At 45.7% G+C, this 21,024-nt stretch overlaps 1 protein-coding gene across 4 annotated transcripts in view; it reads right to left on the bottom strand.

Annotated features, from left to right (window-relative positions):
- The window catches only part of CPNE2 (copine 2), a 455,723-nt gene that overhangs the window by 76,052 nt on the left and 358,647 nt on the right, over window positions 1-21,024 (bottom strand). For 3 of the 4 annotated variants that reach the window (XM_029608728.1, XM_029608731.1, XM_029608730.1), the window contains exon 12: window positions 16,948-17,002. The exons of the other annotated variant lie outside the window; for it this stretch is intronic. In XM_029608728.1, the coding sequence (XP_029464588.1) occupies window positions 16,948-17,002 (55 nt within the window). The remainder of the gene's footprint in view (window positions 1-16,947; window positions 17,003-21,024) is intronic. 4 annotated transcript variants of the gene reach the window in all.

The following is a 21,024-nucleotide window of genomic DNA, read 5'->3' as shown; positions in this document are numbered from 1 at the left end:
CTGAGAGCTGGTTTAGGTGAGGGAGCATGTGAGTATATGATTGAGAGCCTGTGTGTAAATGAGAGAAAGAGAGAGAGTATGTGTGTAAGCATGTGAATGAGAATCTGTGTGAGAGAAAAAGATAGCATGTATGTGTGTGATTGAAAGCCTGTGTGTGTAAGCGTGAAAAGATAGACAGCATATGTGTAAATGTGTAATTAAGAGAGAAAAAAAGCATGTGTATGTGTGAGCGATTGAGAGCCAGTGTGAGAGAGAGAGAGAGGAGAAAGTTGCAAGCAAACCACCCCTCCTCCTGCCAATTCAAAACAATCTCAGGGCACCTGGATATCAAATGTTCCCAAGTATGCAGAGCAAAACATTTTTTGTATCCTTATTATTTTTCATTACTGGGTCTTTCTGTCTATTTTGAAATATTATATTGGTATCTAGAAATTTTTGATATGAGTTTTTAATTATTGGATATTCCATTCATTGGCTGTTTTGAAATAATCTGTTCTTTTTGTTAGTACAGTTTTACTGCTATTGATTTTATATTTCTTGATTTGTTTTATAAGGATGGGTGATGTTTCTTTTTTTCCTTTGTTGCACTGCATACAGAGACTCCGGCTTGTTGCAGTTTCCAATTCAGTTTTTTGTCTGCATGCTTCTAGTTATGCGTTTTGGTCTCTTTATTCTATGTTAGGTGAGGGACAGCACGTGATTCAGGTGAGGTTTTCTGCTGGCGTGTAGTTTCTGTGTAGGGCTCTATAGCAGCCTGACTTGGTCCATTTTCCTAATAGGAGATGTATTGGTGTCTTAAGGCCTGGTGTAATATTTTCAGTGTTGCCTTTTCTTAGGTAAGGTGGTTACTGTTTAAGTGCTGGAAACTGGTGCTGTTTTGGTGTGAGATGTTTACTATATATGCAGTTTCTGTTCAGACAGAATACGTATCTTTTCCTTGTGTCATTCTTAACAATAAAAATAATACTGGACCTTTATTTTTTATTTCCACTGTGAATTGTAATGAGCAGTGTGTCATACATGTGAGCGAGGTCTGTCAGGTGTGTCACGATGGGAAACAGGTTGAGAACCACTGCCTTAGTCCCCAGGTCTCACTCTCTACCACAGACCTTTTTACCCCTCACCTTCTTCCCTTCATTTCTCAGTAATTCTCACATCCAACTCTGCAGTGACTCTAGCCACCCATGCAGCTGCTCTCCATCCTGTGTGCTTCAGCAATCAGTTGTTTGAACCATATGGGCTTTCTGAGGTCCATAATCAGAGACATTTAACCAGATAACTCACTCCTTATCCAGCTAAATGAATATTTTGGGCACTTAACCATTGGAACTTAGAAGACAAGTTAGGGAAAATATTTTTTCTCAGTTATTTGATAAAGGAAATTTCTTCTCAAGTATTTTAAGCTATTGAATTTTCTCACATTTGCTTTTTCCCAGTTGACAGATGTTGATACCTTGTGAGAAATGAACCTCTTGTTAACTTGCTCCCTCTCTGACAGAAAATGCAATTGTTTCAGGGAATGGGATGTATGGAAGAGTAAATAAGATTTACAAAACCTTAAAAATGAAAACTTCACTCTCTATAAATGGGGCCTTACATATGTAGTCTTGGGAAATGGGAGTAGATCTGTTGCAGAAAGAGTGGAATAATATTTTTTTCTTTTAATAATCATTGCTCCATCTCTGCAATAATAGTTGAGTAATAAGATAACATTTTACACTGGGCTTATTTGACTCCCAACAGGATGAATGCTATCTATCCTGAATGCTCTGATAAATGTTTGCAAAATTATGGGGCCAAAGGGTTATTTCTTCATATCACTTTTCAATATCTGGCTATACAGAATTTCTAGGGTAAAGTGAAGCAGAAAACTGAAAATATTTTGTAGATTATTTTACGTGCTGATCCTCGTTTGTACATTTTTGGTCTCACTCCTTCCTTTTTCTCTACTGAGGATACAGTTTTGTTACTTACAAAATTGGTGATAGCTGCGCAGGCTTTGATTCTGGTTAACTGGAAGAAGCAGCTTTCCCCTGCCCCAGAGAATTTGTTAAAAAGAGCAAGACTTATGCTCAAATGGATTTTTTGTCCGACAAGTTCTGGAAGGAAGTAAAAAATCTCTGACAGATACAGGCTCCTTTTAGAGCATATTATAGGACTTCTATGCAATTTTCACTGACTTGAATAACACTAGCAGTAGTACCTATTATGGTTCCGCAGAGGCTGGTGGAGGAGAGGGCTAGTATCAGCAGAATTGCTCTTTTGGTACCATAGAGGATGGATTTAGATTTTTAGATCTGATTACTCACTTTTCCAAACCCAAGTACAAGGAAAGTTATATTCAGGCTCCAGGCATGATCCGTGAAACTATAAACCAGTGAGTCTGATTTCAGTGACGGGAAGATTCATGGAAACTATTCTAAAGAACACGATCACAGAAAATATAGAGAGTCATGGTTTAATGGGACCCAGCCAGTATGGATTTACACAAGGGATGTCTTGCCTCATCAAATCTGCCACTTTTTTTTTTTTTTTAAAGGGGGTTAATAAACCCATGGATAAAGGTGAGCCGCAGGATGTAGTATATTTGGATTTTCTGAAGGCATTTGACAAAGTGTCCCATAAGAGATTCCTAAGAAAATTAAAAAATCATGGGATAGGATGAAATGTCCTATTATGGACTGCAAATTAGTTAAAGACAGGAAACAAAGAGTAGGACTAAATGGTAATTTTTCTCAGTGGAAAAGGGTCAACAGTGGAGTGCCTCAGGGATCTGTACTGGGTCTGATGCTTTTTAATATATTTGTAAACTGTCTAGAAACAGGAACAATGAGTGAAGTGATCAAATTTGCAGACGATACAAAATTATTTTGAGTCATTAAATCACAAGTGGATTGTGAAAAATTGCTGGAGAATCTTGCTCAACCGGAAGTCTGGGCATTTAAATGGCAGATGAAATTTAATGTGGATAAGTGCAAAGTGATGCACATGGGGGAAAGTAACCCACACTCTAGTTACATGATGTTAGGTTCCATATTAGGAGTTACTGGCCAGGAAAAGGACCTGGATGTCATAATGGATAATACTTTGAAATACTTGGTTCAGTGTGCAGCAGTGGTCAAAAGAGCATATAGAAAAGTATAAAGAATGTTAGGAATTAGGAAAATAAAATAAAATAAAATAAAATGGTGATTGCCATATTGCCTCTTTATTGCTTCATGGTGAGACTGCATCTAGATTACAGTGTACAGTTCTGGTCACCACATCTCAAAAAAGATATAGTTGCACTGGAAAAGGTACAGAGAAGGGCAACCAAAATGATAAAGGGGATGGAACGGCTCCCCTATGAAGAAAGGCTAAAGAGGTCAGGGCTGTTCAGCTTGGAGAAGAGACGGCTGAGGAGGGATATGATAGAGGTCTAATAAAAGCAAGAGTGGAATAGAATGGGTGAATGTAAATCGGTTATTTAATCTTTCAAAAGTACAAAGACTAGGGGGCACTCCATAAAGTTAGTAAGAAGCATATTCAAAACAAATCAAAGAAAATTATTTTTCAATCACTGGACAATTAAACTCTGGAATTCATTAGCAGAGGATATGGTTAAGGCAGTTGGTGTATCTGGGTTTAAAAAAAAAAGGTTTGGACAAGTTCCTGGAGAAATCAATAAACTGTTATTAACCAAGTATACTTAAGAATGGAGAAATTATTTACCTGATAATTTTGTTTTCCTTAGTTTAGGCAGATGGACTCAGGACCAGTGGGTTATATGCTCTTCTGCTAGCAGATGGGAGACGGAGTCAGATTTCAAAGCTGACGTCACCCTAGATATACCCGTGCAGTGATCTTCCTTGAAAATCCATTGTGGATATATATCTTGCGTAAACAACTTGATTAAAACTGATTAAACTTGATTCAACTGATTTCAAAAACTGGAGACCTCCAGTGTACTCAACTAAGTTAACGCCGACACCAGACTAACTGTGGGTGTCCTGAACTAGGGGTAGGCAATGGCTTACCCGTATTTGTTTAATCTCGAGGTTCTCTTTCTAAGGCCCTCCTTCTCTATGGGCAGCCGTGGGCGGGTTGCTAAGTCCATCTGTCTAAACTAAGGAAAACAAAATTATCAGGTAAGTAAATTCTCCATTTCCTAGGGTGTAGCCAGATGGACTCAGGACCAGTGGGATGTACAAAAGCTACTCCCGGACAGGGCGGGAGGCTGCCCGTGGCTCACTTAGTACTGCCCTTGCGAAGGCTGCGTCTTCTCGGGCCTGAACATCCAGGCAGTAGAATCTGGAGAAGGTGTGTAGGGAGGACCATGCCGTTGCTCGACAGGTCTCAGCGGGCGACAGCAATTTGGCTTCTGCCCAGGATACTGCCTGGGCCCTAGTAGAATGAGCCTTAACCTGTAGGGTTAAGGGCTTTCCTGCCTCTATGTAGGCTGCCTTGATTACTTCCTTAATCCAGCGAGCTATGGTCGCTCGCGAGGCCGCTTCGCCTTGATTCTTCCCGCTGTGGAGTACAAACAGGCAATCCGTTTGTGTACCTGTTGCGATTGTTCCAGGTATCTTAACAGGAGTCTGCCGGCATTTAGATGGTGAAGAAGGCAGGAGCATTCAGAGTCCTTATGTTCCTCTGGAGATGGCTTGGTTCAAATGAAACTCGGAGACTGCTTTCGGTAGGAAGGAGGGGACTGTGCGAAGCTGTATCGTTCCAGGAGTAAACCTATGGAACGGTTCTTGACAGGATAGTGCCTATAGCTCGGAGATGTGATGGGCAGAACATATTGCTACCAGGAATACAGTCTTCAATGTTAAAAGGCATAGTGATAGACTGTGCATTGGTTTGAAGGAAGCCCCCGCTAGAAAGTCTAATACCAAATTGAGGTTCCATAGGGGCACCGGCCACTTTAGGGGTGGTCAAAGTTGCTTCACCACTTTTAGGAAACGGGCCAAGTCCGGATTCCGCTCACTTCAGCTCTGAAGCAGGAGAGGGCTGCTACTTGAACCTTGAGGGAGTTGAGAAACAACCCTTTCTTCATACCGTCCTGTAGAAATTCTAGAATCATGTGAATCTTGGCCGTCTGCGGGGATATCCCACAGTCCTCGCACCAGGCTTTGAATATTCTCCAGATCCGTATGTATACCAGAGATGTTGAGAACTTCTGTGCGCGGAGCAGGGTGTCAATCACGGACTTCGAGTACCCGCGCTTCTTCAGGCAAGTCCTCTCAAGGGCCAGACCATAAGAGAGAATCGAGATGGAACTTCTTGAAGAATCAGGCCCTGCTGGAGAAGGTCCCTGTGTGGAGGTACGCACAGAGGGCTCCTCGCAAGGAGTTTTTGCATGTCTTTGTACCATGGGCATCTTGACCAATCCGGGGCCACTAGTAGAACTAGTCCCCTGTGGTGTTCTATCTTGCGGATGATCTTGCCCAGTAGTGGCCACGGGGTGGGGGGGGGGGGGGGTAGGCGTACAAGTAAGTCCTCCTCTAGCCAGGTCTGGACAAAGGCATCATTCCCCTGGGAGTGCAGCTCTCGTCTTCGGCTCAAGAACCTAGGGACTCAGGCATTGAGAGAGATGGCCAGAAGGTCCATGGCTGGGAGACCCCAGTGATTTACTATCAGTTGGAATGCTCTGTTCGACAATGCCCATTCCCCCGGGTCCAGGCTTTCTCTGCTGAGGAAGTCTGCTGAGATGTTGTCTTTCTCTGCAATGCGGGTGGCCGAGATCCCTTGTAGATTTACCTCCGCCCATGCCATGAGAGGGTCTATTTCCAGAGACACCAGCTGGCTTCTGGGTCCTCCCTGGCGGTTGATGTAGGCAACCGTTGTAGCATTGTCCGACATTAATCAGATGGCTTGCCCTCGGAGCTAGTTTGACTGCTCGAGCTTCCAGACAGTTTATGTTCCATCCCGCCTCTTCCTTGTTCTATTGTCCCTGGGCCGTCAGTTCCTGACAGTGAGCTCCCCATCCTTGTAGGCTTGTGTCTGTGGTGAGTATTATCCAGTTCGGTGGGGATAGGCTTACTTCCCTGCTCAGGTGGTCTTCTTGAAGCCACCACTGAAGCTGAGAACATACCTCTTCTGGGAGTTGGAGGCGAACTGAGTAATCCTGGGATAGTGGGTTCCAGCGTGACAGTAAGGAGCACTGGAGAGGTCGCATGTGAGCCCTTGACCACGGAACAACCTCCAGGGTTGATGCCATGAGCTTGAGGACTTGAAAATAGTCCCATACCTTGGGACGTGTACTGGTCATCAATTGTTGTAATTGTTCCATCAGCTTCCTCCTCCTCGGGGGAGGGAGGAAGACCTTGTTCTGTTTGATGTCGAAACAGGCCCCCAGGTACTTTAGAGACTGAGAGGGCTATAGACTGCTCTTGGCTGTGTTCACGACCCAACCAAGTTCCTGCAGTAGGTTCTTGACTCTGCTGGTCACCTGTCTGCTCTCTTCCGAAGACTTCGCCCTGATCAGCCAGTCATCCAAGTAAGGGTGTACCAAGATCCCTTCCTTCCTCAGTGTTGCTGCCACGACCACCATAATTTTGGAGAATGTTCTGGGGGCGGTTGCTAGTTCAAAGGGTAGCTTTCGGAACTGGTAATGGTGTCCCAGTACCACAAAGCGTAGAAAACGCTGGTGATCTTGATAGACTGGAATGTGAGGCTTCGGAGAGGTCCAGGGAGGTTAGGAACTCTCCTGGCTGTACTGCCTTTATTACGGAGCAGAGAGTCTCCATGCGGAAGTGTAGTATCCACAGATGGTGGTTGACGTTCTTTAGATCCAAGATGGGTCGGAATGATCCTTCTTTCTTGGGGATGATAAAATAGGTGGAATTACGCCCCGTATTTTGTTGGGGCGTAGCAACCGGAGTTATAGCCCTTCAGACTGAGTAGTCTTGTCAGAGTGGCTTCCACTGCTAGTCTCTTGGTGTGGGAGTGGCAGGGTGATATAAATTTGTCCCGAAGGATGCTGCGGAACTCCAGAGAGTAACCTTCTCGAATGATGTTTAGTACCCATTTTTCTGATGTGATCTTGACCCATCGTTGGTAGAAGAGGGAAAGTTGACCCCCCTATTGTTACGTTCTGTGTGTCTTGAACTAATAGTGGGCTCTTGGGTTGTGGCGAGTGAAGACTCCGCCCACAGGGAGGAGCACTGTGGGCCCTTACCACAACAGACAAGGCCTCAGTAGTGATGGACAACAGAGGAAACAACTTTATTATACAGCCAATGGTGATCCGAGGAGCGGATCAATCAAGTTAGTCCAGAGAGAGTGACCTGCAGCTGGTCAGTTCAAGTAGTAATCCTCAGTGTGGAGTAGTCCGGTGAATACCTTCTCTAGGTGTAGCTTGTGCTGGCAACTCTGGTAGTGGTCCGCAGCACAGGGTAGGCCGGAAGCCGATGGGAAGTTGCACAAGACTGGAGGGATCTGGTAGTGGCCCGCAAGCGGGGTAACCTGAGGATCCATGCCACAAAGGTAGAAGAGCAGGTTCTGTACTCACGCCGGTACTGTGGAAGTAGATGGAGGATCAGGCACAGAGGAGGACCGGACAAGAACAGCAAGGGCCGTTTGAGGACGATGCAATAACTCACTGGAACAGAGAAACAGAAAGTAATGGCTCTCCAAGGAGCGGATAGCCCTGAGTGCGGCAAGGCCCCCGAGGAGCGGGTACCTAGGTCACCCAGTAGGATAGCGAGATGGAGTCCCAGTGTGGCAGAACTAGCAGGACAGGAATCCTTGCTAACTCATATTGCTAGAAGTCAGCTGAGTTTAAGAATGGTAAGCGGATGACGTTATGCGGTGGGGACGCCCCCAAGGTTTATTTATTTATTATTTATTTATTTAATGTTTCTTATATACCGATGTCCGTTTGCACATCGCATCGGTTCACAGTAAAACATGAAATTTATGGGCGAAGCCCTTACAAAGAACAGATAAATACAGTTAACTTTAGGGCGTAGCCCTTAACAAAAACCAGGGAAGCAATACACTGGAGGGGGGTATTGATTTACATACTATAACCTATATATATATATATATAAATAATTATAAACATAAAATTATAACAGTTCAAAGTACCAAAATCAGAGGCATATCGTAATCCATATTCAGGCCGAGTTCACAATTGTGGATTGGGGTTATCCATTTCAGAAGAAGTTTATGTGATGGGGGGTGACGTAGGGTAGGCTTGCTGGAAGAGCCAGGTCTTTAGTTTTTTTTTGAAAGTGGGTGTATATGTCTCCAAGCGGATGTCATGAGGCAAGGAGTTCCAAATAGTGGGACCGGCTAGAGAGAAGGCTCTGCTTATGGTGGAGGAGAGTTTGAAAGCTTTAATGGGTTGGGAACGTAGAGTTCCTTGTAGAGCTGTGCGGGTGGTTCTGTTGGAGGTGCGAGGGATGAGTGGAGGGTTGATCCAATTTAGGTTGGAGTGTAGCAGACTTTTGTGGATGATGGAGAGTGCTTTATAAAGAATTCGGGAGCGTATAGGGAGCCAGTGGAGAGAGATGAGTATGGGAGTGATATGGTCCTTTTTTTTGGAATTTGATAGTATACGAGCGGCAGCATTTTGTAAAAGTTGTAAAGGCTTGGTGTGTGAAGCGGGGATGCCAAGGAGAAGTGCATTACAATAGTCTATTTTGGATAGAATAATAGCCTGAAGTACAGTGCGGAAATCCATGAAATGGAGAAGAGGTCTGAGTTTTTTTTATCGTTTGAAGCTTGTAATAACATTCCTTAATGATAGAGTTAATGAATGATTTAAAAGTCAGGTGATTATCTATAAGTACACCTAAATTTATTTATTTATTTAATATATATTTCTATACCGGACTTCACGAATAGAAATTCACATCAGGCCGGTTTACATGGAACTTGGGGGAAAAAACAAGTGTAACCAAGAACAAGAAGGCTGAATCAAGCAAAGTTACATAAAACAGGGGCATTGAACTTGGGGGCTAGAGTAGCCAGGAAGAAAGGTAGGGCGGAAATAAGCAACAAATAAATAATAAATAACTGGTTATGAGATTGGTAATTATCTCATTCCTTAGGCTGAGTTCGAAGTGGCATTTTGACTAGGGGAAGGCTTGGAGGAAAAGCCACGTCTTCAGTTGTCTTCGAAAGGTATGAAGGCAAGGTTTCCAGTCTTAGGTCGGTCGGAAGTCTGTTCCAGAGGACCGGGCCTGCTGTGGAAAAGGAACGTTCTTTGGTGGTTTTTAGACGGGTGTATTTTGAAGGTGGGACTTGAAGGGTCCCTTTATAAGCTTCTCTGATGGGTCTTTCGGACGAGTGGTGTTTGAGAGGGTTCTGAAGGTCTAGTGTGAGCTGTTGGTGAATAGATTGTAATAGATTGTAATAGATTGTTGGTGAATAGATTGTAAATTGCGAACCTGTGTGGGGAAAGAGGAGGATGAATGTGAAGGTGGAATGTCTGGAAGAGGTTGCTTATTAGATATGATTAAAAGTTCAGTTTTTTTGGGATTTAAAGCTAGGTGCATGTCATTAAGAAGTTGGGTGATGGAGGAAAGGCAGGATTCCCATTTATGTAGGGCAGTTTGGAGGGAGTCGGAAAATGGGAAAATGATTTGCACATCGTCAGCATAAATGAAATGCTTGATGTGCAGGTTGGTCAGCAGGGTGGTGAGAGGAAGCATGTATATATTGAAGAGGGTAGAAGAGAGGGAGGAGCCTTGGGGAACACCCTGGGGCAGACTAATAGGGTCGGATTCATTATTATCCACAAAGACAGTGAAGAAGCGATTTTGGAGATATGATTGTATCCAGGAGAGGGCATTGCCGGAGATCCCAATACTCCTGAGGATGTTGAGGAGGACATCGTGGTTGACTGTGTCGAACGCAGCCGAGATGTCAAGCATGGCAATCAGATAAGAGGAACCTGAGTCAGTGCCTCTGATGAGATTATCATGAAGGGAGAGCAGTAAGGTTTCAGTACTGAGATGTTTCCTGAAACCATGTTGGGTGGGTGGGAGGATATTGTTTAGTTCAAGGTGCTCAGAAAGACGAGAGTTGACTAGTTTCTCAAGAATTTTAGCTAGGAAGGGGAGGTTAGAGACAGGTCTATAGTTAGACAAGGTGGCAGGGTCGAGATTGGGTTTTTTGAGTAGTGGTTTCACTACTGCTTGTTTTAGGAAATTTGGGACTGTGCCATGTTCTAGGGAGCAGTTCAGGATATTCGATAGAGGTTTGGCAATCACTTTGGGTATTGAAAGCAGAAGTTTCGAAGGATTAGTTTCAGAGGGATGCGATGAGGGTTTCATCCTTTTAAGGATGTTTTCTACTTCAAGGGAGGAGGAAGAGTCGAATGAGGAGAGGGAGACTGAAGCGCTAAGAGTTGGTAGGCAGATATTTAAAGTTATTATTAGAGAATTGAGTTGTGATGGCGGAGACTTTATTTTTAAAGAATTGGGCTAATTCATTGCAGCGATTTTTTGAAGAGTTAGAAGTTTGTTGTGTGTGGGAGGGAGAAGTGAGTTCAGCTACCATAGAGAAAAGGGCCTTGGGATTGTGTTGCAAGCCATGTATTTTTTTGGCGTAGTATTCACATTTGGTGTGCATGATGGAATTTCTATATTCATGCATGCGTTGGTAGTAGATTGTTTTATTAGAGGGGGATTGTTGTTTGCGCCAGGATCTTTCAGCAGCTCTGAGTTGTGTTTTAAGATTTCTGAGGTACGGATTGTACCAGGGTTTTCTATTTCTGTGGTTCGGGTTTACAGTTTTTGTTATTTGTGGGCAATGTTCATTGGCAATGGAGAGAGTAATGTTGACCCATGTGGAGAAGGCGTTTTCTGGGGAAGAGAGGTCAATTTTTTTTTCTAAGTCAGCGCATGCTTGTGAGATGGTATCAATGGTGCAGGATTTGCGAAATTTAAAAGATAATGGCTGTCGTGGCAAGGTGGGAGAACCTTGAGGAAGAATAAGTTTAGTCTGGATCAAGTAATGATCTGACCAGGGAACTGCTGTGCAAGAGGGTGGATTGCTGATGTTGATGGGGGAGTTAATAAAAATCAGATCAAGTGTGTGGCCAGCTTTGTGTGTGGGGGAGTTCACAATTTGATGGAAACCCATAGCTTCAAGGGATGATAGGAAAGCTTCGCAGGCCGGGGATTGTGGGGAGGTATCAACGTGTAAATTAAAGTCACCTAGGAGAATCGTAGGTATATCAAGGGATAGTGAGTTTGCAATAAATTCAATGAGTGGGGATGAGTCTTTCTCTAGAAGCCCTGGGGGGGTATAAATGAGACAGAGCTGGAGTGATTTTGATTTGAAAAATCCAATTTCGTATTGAATTGGAAGATCGCATTTTTGGGCCAATAGTTGTAAGTCCTTTTTAACAGCTAAAAGGATGCCGCCTCCTCTCTTCTTTTTCCTAGGGATTGAGAACACATCGTAAGAATCTAAGGGTAATTGGTTGATGAGTGGTGTGTCATGCTGTTTGAACCAGGTTTCAGTGACAGCACATATTTCTGGTTTTGAATCAGTTAGAAAGTCATGTAGTATATGAGTTTTCTTTTGTAGTGATTGTGCGTTGAAAAGGATAATGGAAATGAGTGAGATACTAATTGCTTGAGTGCGTGTGAGTGTCTTTATGGGGATAAGCCTTTTTTTGTTGAGAGAGATCTTGTGTTGTGAGGTCAGGTGTGTGATGAAAAGGGCTGATTAGAGTGGTGTTCTGGTTGGTAGGCTATAGAGCAGTTGGTGATTAAAGGAGGCATTGTGTCCTGCAAGTGTCTTGAGGTATAGAGTCAGGAAAGAGTGGGAAATGAAGTAAAATTGCAGCACAAACAGGGTACAATCCAAATGTCCGGGCAAGTGCATTCAAACAACATACAGGTATCAGGAATACTACTGACTGCTAATTAATAAGGTGGATTATACAGACAAAACCTAGATAGTCGATACTTTTATCAGTTGAAAGCTAGCAGACTACAATACCATTCGTGCTGCTTAGCCTTGTCTTGCTTGATAAGAGGTGTACGGTGTACTTTGCTGTCCTTTCCGGATGGGGGTAGCGTGATGAGGTGGATGGAAAGAGGTTGCCGTACTCAGCGTCCATTTATATGTGGCCGCATATTATAGGAAACAAGGTACAGTGCTTTTGGGGCTGTCTGACGGGGCTGCTCGAAGGGGCGCTCAAAGGGGCAGGCCCCTTTGTCGCGCTCCTTCGGCGCGTGACGCCTAGCTTAGCAGGTCTTTTTTAAAGCCGAGCGCGGGCTGCCTTGATAGGCCGGCTGTCCCTTCTTTCTTTTAATTGGTCGGGGTCCGGTGGAGGCGGGGCGTAGGCCCGAAGAGGACGGCGATCCGGCTGCGGGCGAGGTCGGAAAGGCTCAGCTGGCCTCGTGGTCGGTGAGGGGACCTGCCTGGGGTAGGAGTGCAAGAAATGCTAGGCCTTACCCCGGTGGGTCCTCGGCGCCGATCGCACAGGCCCTCCCTCCTAACGCTGAGTCGCCGGGACGAAAAGGGGTAGCTTCGCTTCCGCGGGTGTTTTAAAGCCCAGCGCGGGCTGCCTTGATAGGCCGGCTGTCCCTTCTTTCTTTTAATTGGTCGGGGTCCGGTGGAGGCGGGGTGTAGGCCCGAAGAGGACGGCGATCCGGCTGCGGGCGAGGTCGGAAAGGCTCAGCTGGCCTCGTGGTCGGCGAGGGGACCTGCCTGGGGTAGGAGTGCAAGAAATGCTAGGCCTTACCCCGGTGGGTCCTCGCAGGGTTCACACCATGATGCATTTAAGATGCGTACCTTAGGTAACCCTGGATGTAAGATGGCTGCCAGGAGCGCCCATGCCGTTCTGGGCACTCCATGAGGGTCGGCGTGTGGAAGCAGAGGCCGCCATTCTGCCCAGACTCGGAGCTGCATAGAGAAAGGAGGTGAGCAGCAAAGGTCGCAGCCGCCTGCGACCAATGGGCGCAACACCTATTTTCTCTTCCTGTGGATGGGTCAGCCCATTCTCATTGGGGAGCCCGGCAAAGCCTGCCCCCGGGCCTGTTCCTCTCTTGTTTGCTGGTTCGGAAAGGGCTGGGACTTTCCTGAGGGACGAGGTGCCTGGAACTGCGAGTTCCTGTAGGGACAAAAGCGTTGAGAGCCTCTGCTCCTGGTTCTTCTGGAGGAGGGGTGCTGGGATCTTTTACCCCTGTCCTCTGGTAGCCGAGGCACTGGAGATTTGCCCTACTTGCTGACTAACTTCTCCAATTCGCTTCCAAATAAGAGAGATCCTTTAAAGGGCAATCTTGTTAGATTCGCTTTAGAGGTCGCGTCAGCAGACCAATTCCGCAACCATAACTGTCTTCTGGCCACCACTACTGAGGCTACTCCTCTGGCTGAGGTACACACCAGATCTGAGCTTGTGTCCATCAGGAATGCTGCTGCAGGTTCAATCGTTTATGTTCCGGAGTTATTTGCCTCTCTCGAGAGGAGCAAGCAGGAACGTACCACCAGTGCGCAGCAGGAAGCAATCTTCAGTGTCATTGCTGTTGCATTGAAGGCCTGCTTAAGAATGGATTATAATCGTCTATCCTGAGTATCCTTCAGTGCAGCCCCTTCCTCAATGGGAATGGTTGTTTGCTTTGAGACGGCACAGACCATGGCATCCATTTTCGGGAAATGCAGACATTCCTTGGTTGCTGGTTCCAGAGGGTACAAGACTTCCAAGGCCCGACCTACTTTAAAGCTGACCTCCAGGGCATCCCACTCCAGGTCAATCAGTTCCTGGATGACTTCCATCATTGGGAAGTAGCATGAGGCCTTACGAAGGGATACCAAGATGGGGTTCTTCTTTGATTCCACCATAGGGTCTGTGCCTGGGATACCCAGAGTCTTCAGAGTCTGGGAAACAAGGGCTGGTAATTCATCCCTGTGGAAGAAGTGAAGCATGGTTCTGTATGGCTCCAGGCCTGGAGGGATTTCTCCTTCTTCCAGAGAGCCACCATAATCATCTGAGGTGTCTGGGTCACTGTCAGGGAAATTCTTGGTTAGGCGAGGCATGTCTTGAGACATCAGAGCAGGGTCGGGAGGATCTTGTGCTTCCGGTAGGGTTTGAACCCGGGTCGCAGCCGGGGCTGATTGCGCCTGAACGAAGGCTTGCAGTCCCTGGAAAAATTCTAACCAGGAGAAGGTCCCGAGTAGGGGCCCCTGAGGTGGAGATGCTGCTTCGGAGTTGCATAGGTCCGGGGTGCTATCATATGTAGTAGTTCTGGACCCATCCTCAGACAGTAAGGGACCAGGCTTTGGTCCCCCCTGGGCTTCTTCGCAATGATGACACAGGCAGGACGCGAGCTCAGGCTGCGTGGCTCTGATGTGGCAAGCTGTGCAAAGAGAGTGCCTTCTGGGCTTCTTGGATGCCGTTGCCATTGCCTCTGTGTATAGGCACACAGGTAATGTGCTGCAATATGCGCGCAGTTATGCGCGTGAGCATAATGCGTGCGTGTAATTTCAAGAGCGGCTGTGCGTATAGTTATGTGTGCAGTTGTATGCGCAGTTGTGCGCGCGTCTATGTTGGAAGCGCACAAGTTGGGCGCATTGGCCGTCCGGCCTGCCCCGCGCATACCGCCGGTCGAGAAGGGAAGATGTCACCGGCGCCCCCCCCCCCCCCGCGAGGTCTCCACATATTCGGACCCTTGCCCGGACTGGGATCTAGCCCAACCAAGGCTGCTCAACCCCATCAATGCTCCCTTTTACCTCGCCGGATGAAATACAAAGTCGGTACGGCACTCCGAGCCCCGGAGACCTTAATTTAAGGTTTTCAGCTTACCTGGTCTCGGCGCTTACCGATCGCGTACTGGGGACGGTCTCCAGCTGTGGGGGGAGAGGGGTTTACCTTCACCGCCGCGCTCAGTTGTGCACCCGCTGCCTTTCAGCCGCTCTAGGGGCTAAGTCCACGCCGGGTTGCCGGCTACCGGACCGAGGCACACCTCTGAGGGATCTTGAAAATCACCTCAGGAATTCTCAACCTGGGGAGGGACCCTTAGGTATCACCGCAGGAGAGCGGGGCTCGATCTTCTTCAAGGTAAATTTTGTCTTCTTTGCTGTAATTTCTTAGCACTGTGCTAGTGTGTGGGATAGTGTCCACATCTGCTAGGAGATGGAGAGATACTGAGGAGCTGAGGTCACTGCAGGGTTATATCTAGGGTGACGTCAGCTTGGAAATCTGACTCCGTCTCCCATCTGCTAGCAGAAGAGCACATAACCCACTGGTCCTGAGTCCATCTGGTTTCACGGTAGGAAAATAACCACTGCTTATCACTGTGCAATAACAGCATGGGATATATTTACTGCTTGGGATCTTGCTAAGTACTTGTGACCTGGGTTGGCCATTGTTGGAAACAGGATACTTGATGGACCTTCAGTCTGACCCAGCATGGCAAGTTCTTATGTTCTTACAATTTATGGAGTACCACAGGTTTACTAATTCTGTGGCGTTTACCCCAGCGGTAAAATGCTGCAGGGAAAAATACCGGGGCTTTAGATGACTCAAAAGAACACTGTGCAATGTTGGGTCACACGATGTGAAGCCACCATCCTTTAAAGGGCCCAAATGGCCTACATACTGGGCCCCCCATCCTGGTAGAGTAAAAACCCCTGGGAGGTCTATTAAGGCACCCTCTCCCACCCCTCTGTGCCACCCCTAGGAGGCAGCCAAAGTTGGAAAAGTAATTTTTTTTTTTTTAAGTTGACAGACCTTGGCTCCGTCCCCATTTTCAAACTCTGCACCCTTTGACTGAAAAAAATTAACCCTCTGACCCCTTCTCAGTAGTTAAAACAAGACCCTGGTGGTCCAGTGGAGCTCAGAGCGCTCACTAGGATTCTGGGCTCAACCACCATTTTAAAAATGGCACCAGCTGGCCGCATACACACTTTTGCCACATGAAGCGATAGGAGCAAAACTGTGTATGTGACCAACTGGTGCCATTTATAAAAAGGTGGCACTGGTACTGGAGCCGTAGGGGATGCCTCAAGCTCCACTGGGGACTAGTTGTAGGTAGAGGTGGGGGGGGGGGGGGTACTTTTTTTTCACCGGGGTTGGGGACTTTCAACTTATTTAAAATTACTTTTCCAACTCTGGGCAGCTCACAGGGCAGTACATGGGGAGAGATGGGACAGGGGGCTCTCAGTAGAGCCCAGGGTTTTCTACTCTAACCGGGGGGTGGCAAGGCAGTATACATGCAGCAAAAAAATAATGTGTGGCAAACAATCTACTGATCAATATCTCTTAGAAAGGGGTCCTTGTGTATATCATGATTCTGTGACTGTGTAATTAAAAAATATGTACCACACTGGTGATTGTATGTACAATTAAAAATTTCTATATTGCTTTTTTTGCTGTATGTTCTCTACATGTATGTGCTGTTTACTCCGCCTGCTTTGTGAAGGCAGTATACATGCCAGAAGCATGGGGACGTGTGTTCAGGTCCTGATGCTCCTGGGAAAGTTAGCTACACCGCTTGAGGGGCAGCTAACTTTTGATCAAATAACGCAACTTGCGAAACGTGGGGCAAGCTGCTTTATTTGATTTGAATGACATTTTCCTGTGCATGAGCTGATTTGCCTGCAGGTGGCATTGCATCGGGGGGAAAGAATGCGTGCTCTGTGAAATACCACACACTATCTCTGTGTCCCAGCTTTGTACCTGAGACAGTGAAGGGTGAAGTGACTTACCCCACCATCAAAGCGCGTCAGTAGGAGACGTGGTACATGAGCCCTGGAATCCACGCTTCGCAGCCTGCTGCTTTCACCACTTGCTGAGGGCAGTTACAGAGGGACAGAGGATTTCCTTGGAAAGAGAGTTTGCTTTTTTTTGGGGGGGGGGGGCATGGCCTTATTGTGATTCTGTTGCACGTGTCTCATATTGGAGATTGAATTTCAATAAAACAAAAACTAATTACAAGCAATAACGACAAAGTTTAAAAAAAAAATAAATATATATATATAAAACAAACTGTGCTTTACCTTCCAGTCTGGGGGTAACTGAGCACCAAATCCCAAAGCAGGAAACATTTTGTCACTTAAAAAAAAACAAAACATAAGAAATGCATTTTGTTACCAAAAAATAAATTGTTTACTAGCTTACCAGAGACAATACTAGATAACTATTAAATGTTTTGGTCAGTGATGCTGTAAGCATGCTTAAAAGTAGTATTCATACCAAAGCACTGCTGAAACAGTTCAGTTAGAGGTCAATATTCAAAGCCATTTGGACAGATAACTCACAAGTTATCTGTCCAAATGGCAAATTTTGAAGAGGCCAATATTCCATTCAGTAAGCGGTTTAGTGGTTCAAGTTATCCAGTTAAAGTTAGGTGAATAACTTGCCCCGTATATTCAGCGGGATAAATGTCCCGCTGAATATATTTGTCAGTGTTTGAATATAGCCAGTTAGGTTTTTAAGTTCTCTGCCAGGATGTCTACAAAGACATCCTGTTAAGTAGCAGACTAAAAAAAAAAAAGTCACTTGTGGGCCAATGGCCTGATGCCCACTCCCTACCCCCATTATGTTCAAACTGGCCCCAACGGGCCGAGCCATGCCAACACCTCCCCCCAATAGTAAAAATAGTCAGGGGGGGGTCTGCAGATTGCCCTAACCTCCTCTTTCCTGTTTGGTAAATGTTTTAATCCAAAGCTCCCTGCCACCCCCTTCCCCACCCTCCCGATACTCGAATCCCGCCGGGACCAGAAGAAACTCTGGCGGGAGCGAGAGAAGCTCTCACCTGCTCCCGGTGACTCCAGCGCCCTTCTGCTGCGACAAGCGCCGGAAGCGTAAACTACCGCAGCTTTATGTGCCTGCAGCGGCGGCTCCACCATAGCAGAAGGGCGCTGGAGTCACCTGGAGCAGGTGAGAGCTTCTCTCGCTCCCGCCAGAGTTTCTGCTGGTCCCGGCGGGAAACGAGTATCGGGAGGGTGGGGAGAGGGGGCTGGCAGGGAGCCCTGGATTAAAAAAAAAAAATCTACCAAACAGAGCAGGAGGTCGGGGTGATCTGAGACCTCTCCTCGACAGATTTTACTATATTTTGTGTGGGAGGGAGGGTTTGGTATAGCTCGACCCATTGGGGACAACTTGAACATAATGGGATAAGGTGGGGGGGGGGGGGGGGGGGGGGGAGAGGGGTGGACACTGGGCTGCTGGCCTTGATTTTTTTTTACTTTTTAATTTTTACTGTGCTACCAAAGCTGATATCTTTGAAGATATCCAGCTAAGTATTTATTTATTTAAGGCTTTTCTATACCAAATTTCTTGATACAGATCAAATCAATTCGGTTTACATCGAACATAAGTTTTAAACAATAACATAGCCAGTAAACATCTTAATACGAAACAAACAGAGGCAGAGTCAAAAGTTACATTATAACAAGGGCGAGCAACTGGGGATAGGAAAAAGAAAAGGGGAAAACCAAAGTATACAAACAAATGGATACTTTATACAGAGAGTGAGAGTGGCTAGTATAGCCAATCTCTAAGGCAACTTCAAGAAAATTATGACATCTATGACATCTAAGTGACATTAATGTGTAGCGTAACGAAGTAGTGCATTATAGTTCAATGATGTAAATATGGTCTAGGCGCACGGAAAGGCTCGGCCGAACAACCATGTTTTGAGTTTCTTTTTGAAGGTCAGTAGGCAGGTTTCCTGTCGGAGGTCAAAGGGCAGGGCAAGTAGAGAGTTATCTGGCCATACAAAGCTGAATAACAATCTAACTGGTTATACTTAAATACAGGCAAGAATATTCAGTTATCTGGCTAACTTTATCCAGATAACTTGTCCGCTAAACAGCTTTACTGAATATTGGCCTCTCAGTAGTTAGAACAAAGAAAGCTTCTCCCACTTAATGTCTCTCTTTCTCTCCACTACCTAGCAAGAGCTCTGTGGCCCTCAACATGGAGGCAGATTTTAGATTTAAATTGAGGACAATTACAAATTCAGGTAATGTAGCTATAAACGTATGCATCACAGGTCACAAAGCCATGCGTCATTCTGAGGTTAATACAAGTGCCAAAATGTCTTGTCTGTAAATTACCTGGTACTAAATGTCTATAAAAGAACTAATATTTGCTATTGCAGTGGTAAGTAGATCTGGAAACTGCTGTGCTCATCAGCCCTCCCCCCTCAGCAGGTGTTAGCTCGGTCTGGACAAATCTAAAGCAGACTTATAGTAGGGGGGAGCAATCTTGTGTGTCCGGGTGTGGTCAAAATAAAAGGTGCGTGGAGGAGGAGTGCGGACAAGCTGCCTGGCATCCTAAGAATAGCAGGGAGTTATCTGCGCTTTCATCGCCCACGGTTTTCTTGCCATGAATGTCCAGCGGCTGTGGTGACTGGGAGCCACAGCTTTACATTTCCCCGTGTGGAACCTGCGCAGGGCTCCAGACCTCCATGCGTACTCCAAACACAGAATGCAGAATTTCTCAGATGGGCACCACCTGTTCCGAACAAGATCCTTCTTTCACCTCGGCTGCAGCTGTGCGGAAGTCACTGCTTGTTGCTGAGCCTTTAGGCAGCATCTGAAATCGAGAGGAAGAGCCAGGGGCTCCAAAATAGAACAAGTTTTCTCCTTCAACCAGCTCAGGTTCAAAATCCCTTGGCTCTCGGTATTTATCAGATCTATTTATGGGAACACATGCATTTCTGCAGGTAAAACAATGTTTTACCCGTGAGAACTGGCTTTTTAAAACCTGCCTACCCGATATGTGGGTAAAAATATGCACAAATGTCTTGCTCGCGTGTAAGTTTACTCAGACCGAAGGAAGGCATTCTCGGAGGCTTTTAGGGATGGACTGAAACGTATGCGCATAAACATGAAAACTCAAAATATATGTGCGGACGTTTTCCTGAAAAATTCTGCATGCTAAATAGCAGGTATAAGTGTGTATGAGTGGGATATTATTCAAAGTGGGATTATGCGCTTAAGTCTGCTTTGAAAATTGGTATAACAAAATGTGCATGTTTGTTAACTTATGCACGATGTTACAAAATTACCCCCATAAAAATCGCACTGAACCAGAAAGGATATAGAAAACTAAGGAAACTAAGCCTGCATGGTCCAAGTGCACTGCAGAGTTGATAGAAAACAGAGGCATGAGGCACTCAGTCTATATAACAGATAGCAAAGGTGTAAGAGGCAAATTGATACAAAGGGATAGAAAGTGGCTGGTCCAAAGTTAAAACAGTTTTGTGGAAAAGAGAATGTGAATTATTGTCCAAAGAGCAGTCCTGATTCATAGTTCAATGATCACATTCCCTCCTGTAACAATTACCCAAAGTAAAGTACTTACTTTATATTTTATTATTTTATTGTATTTAAAGTCTCTCAGTAGCTGGCACTGTCATTTTTAAACCCAGCTATGATTTTTTTTTTTTAGATTAAGATTGGGGCAGATGGTTTATCAGATCTCTACACCAGAATCTTCTGCAGGTCATTTTTGTAAAATCTGCCAGTCAATCCACTGTCCCCCATCACACACAGCACCACATTTGGATACAAAGTTTCACAAACTGACAGGTTAAGTCCATTTTCAGCAACACAGTAAGTCAGTCTGCTTATTACACATTCTTTACAGCCTCTTTCCCACTTTCTCCTCTTCAGCCCTCCCACCCCATTGCCCACAACATTCTGCCACCTATTTAATCTGCCGGACACAGGCTGGAGAATCCCATCTGCGCGACCTAACAGAAGTAGAGGGATAGCTGATACCCTGCAAGGGGCTCTGTTCAAACAAATGGCAATAGAACCCATGAGAGAGGGAGTTATACTCGACTTAGCGCTCAGTAATGGAGATAATGTCTCTAAAGGCCAGGTGGGTGCCCACCTCAACCCCAGTGATCAAACGGTATGAGTTTAATATCGCAGGTAGGATACATAAGAAACTGCCATCCTGTTTCCAACAGTGGCCAATCCAGGCTACAAGTACCTGGCAAGTACCCAAATACTAAGTAGATCCCATGCTACTGACACCAGTAATAGAAGTGGCTTTCCCTAAGTCAACTTGATTAATAGCAGTTAATGGACTTCTCCTCTAAGAACTTATCCAAACCT

The sequence above is a fragment of the Rhinatrema bivittatum genome, chromosome 7 (assembly GCF_901001135.1).
Source record: "Rhinatrema bivittatum chromosome 7, aRhiBiv1.1, whole genome shotgun sequence".
NCBI lineage: Eukaryota > Metazoa > Chordata > Amphibia > Gymnophiona > Rhinatrematidae > Rhinatrema > Rhinatrema bivittatum.
Note: the sequence above shows the minus strand (reverse complement) of the source record. Positions and strands in the feature narration are given on the sequence as shown.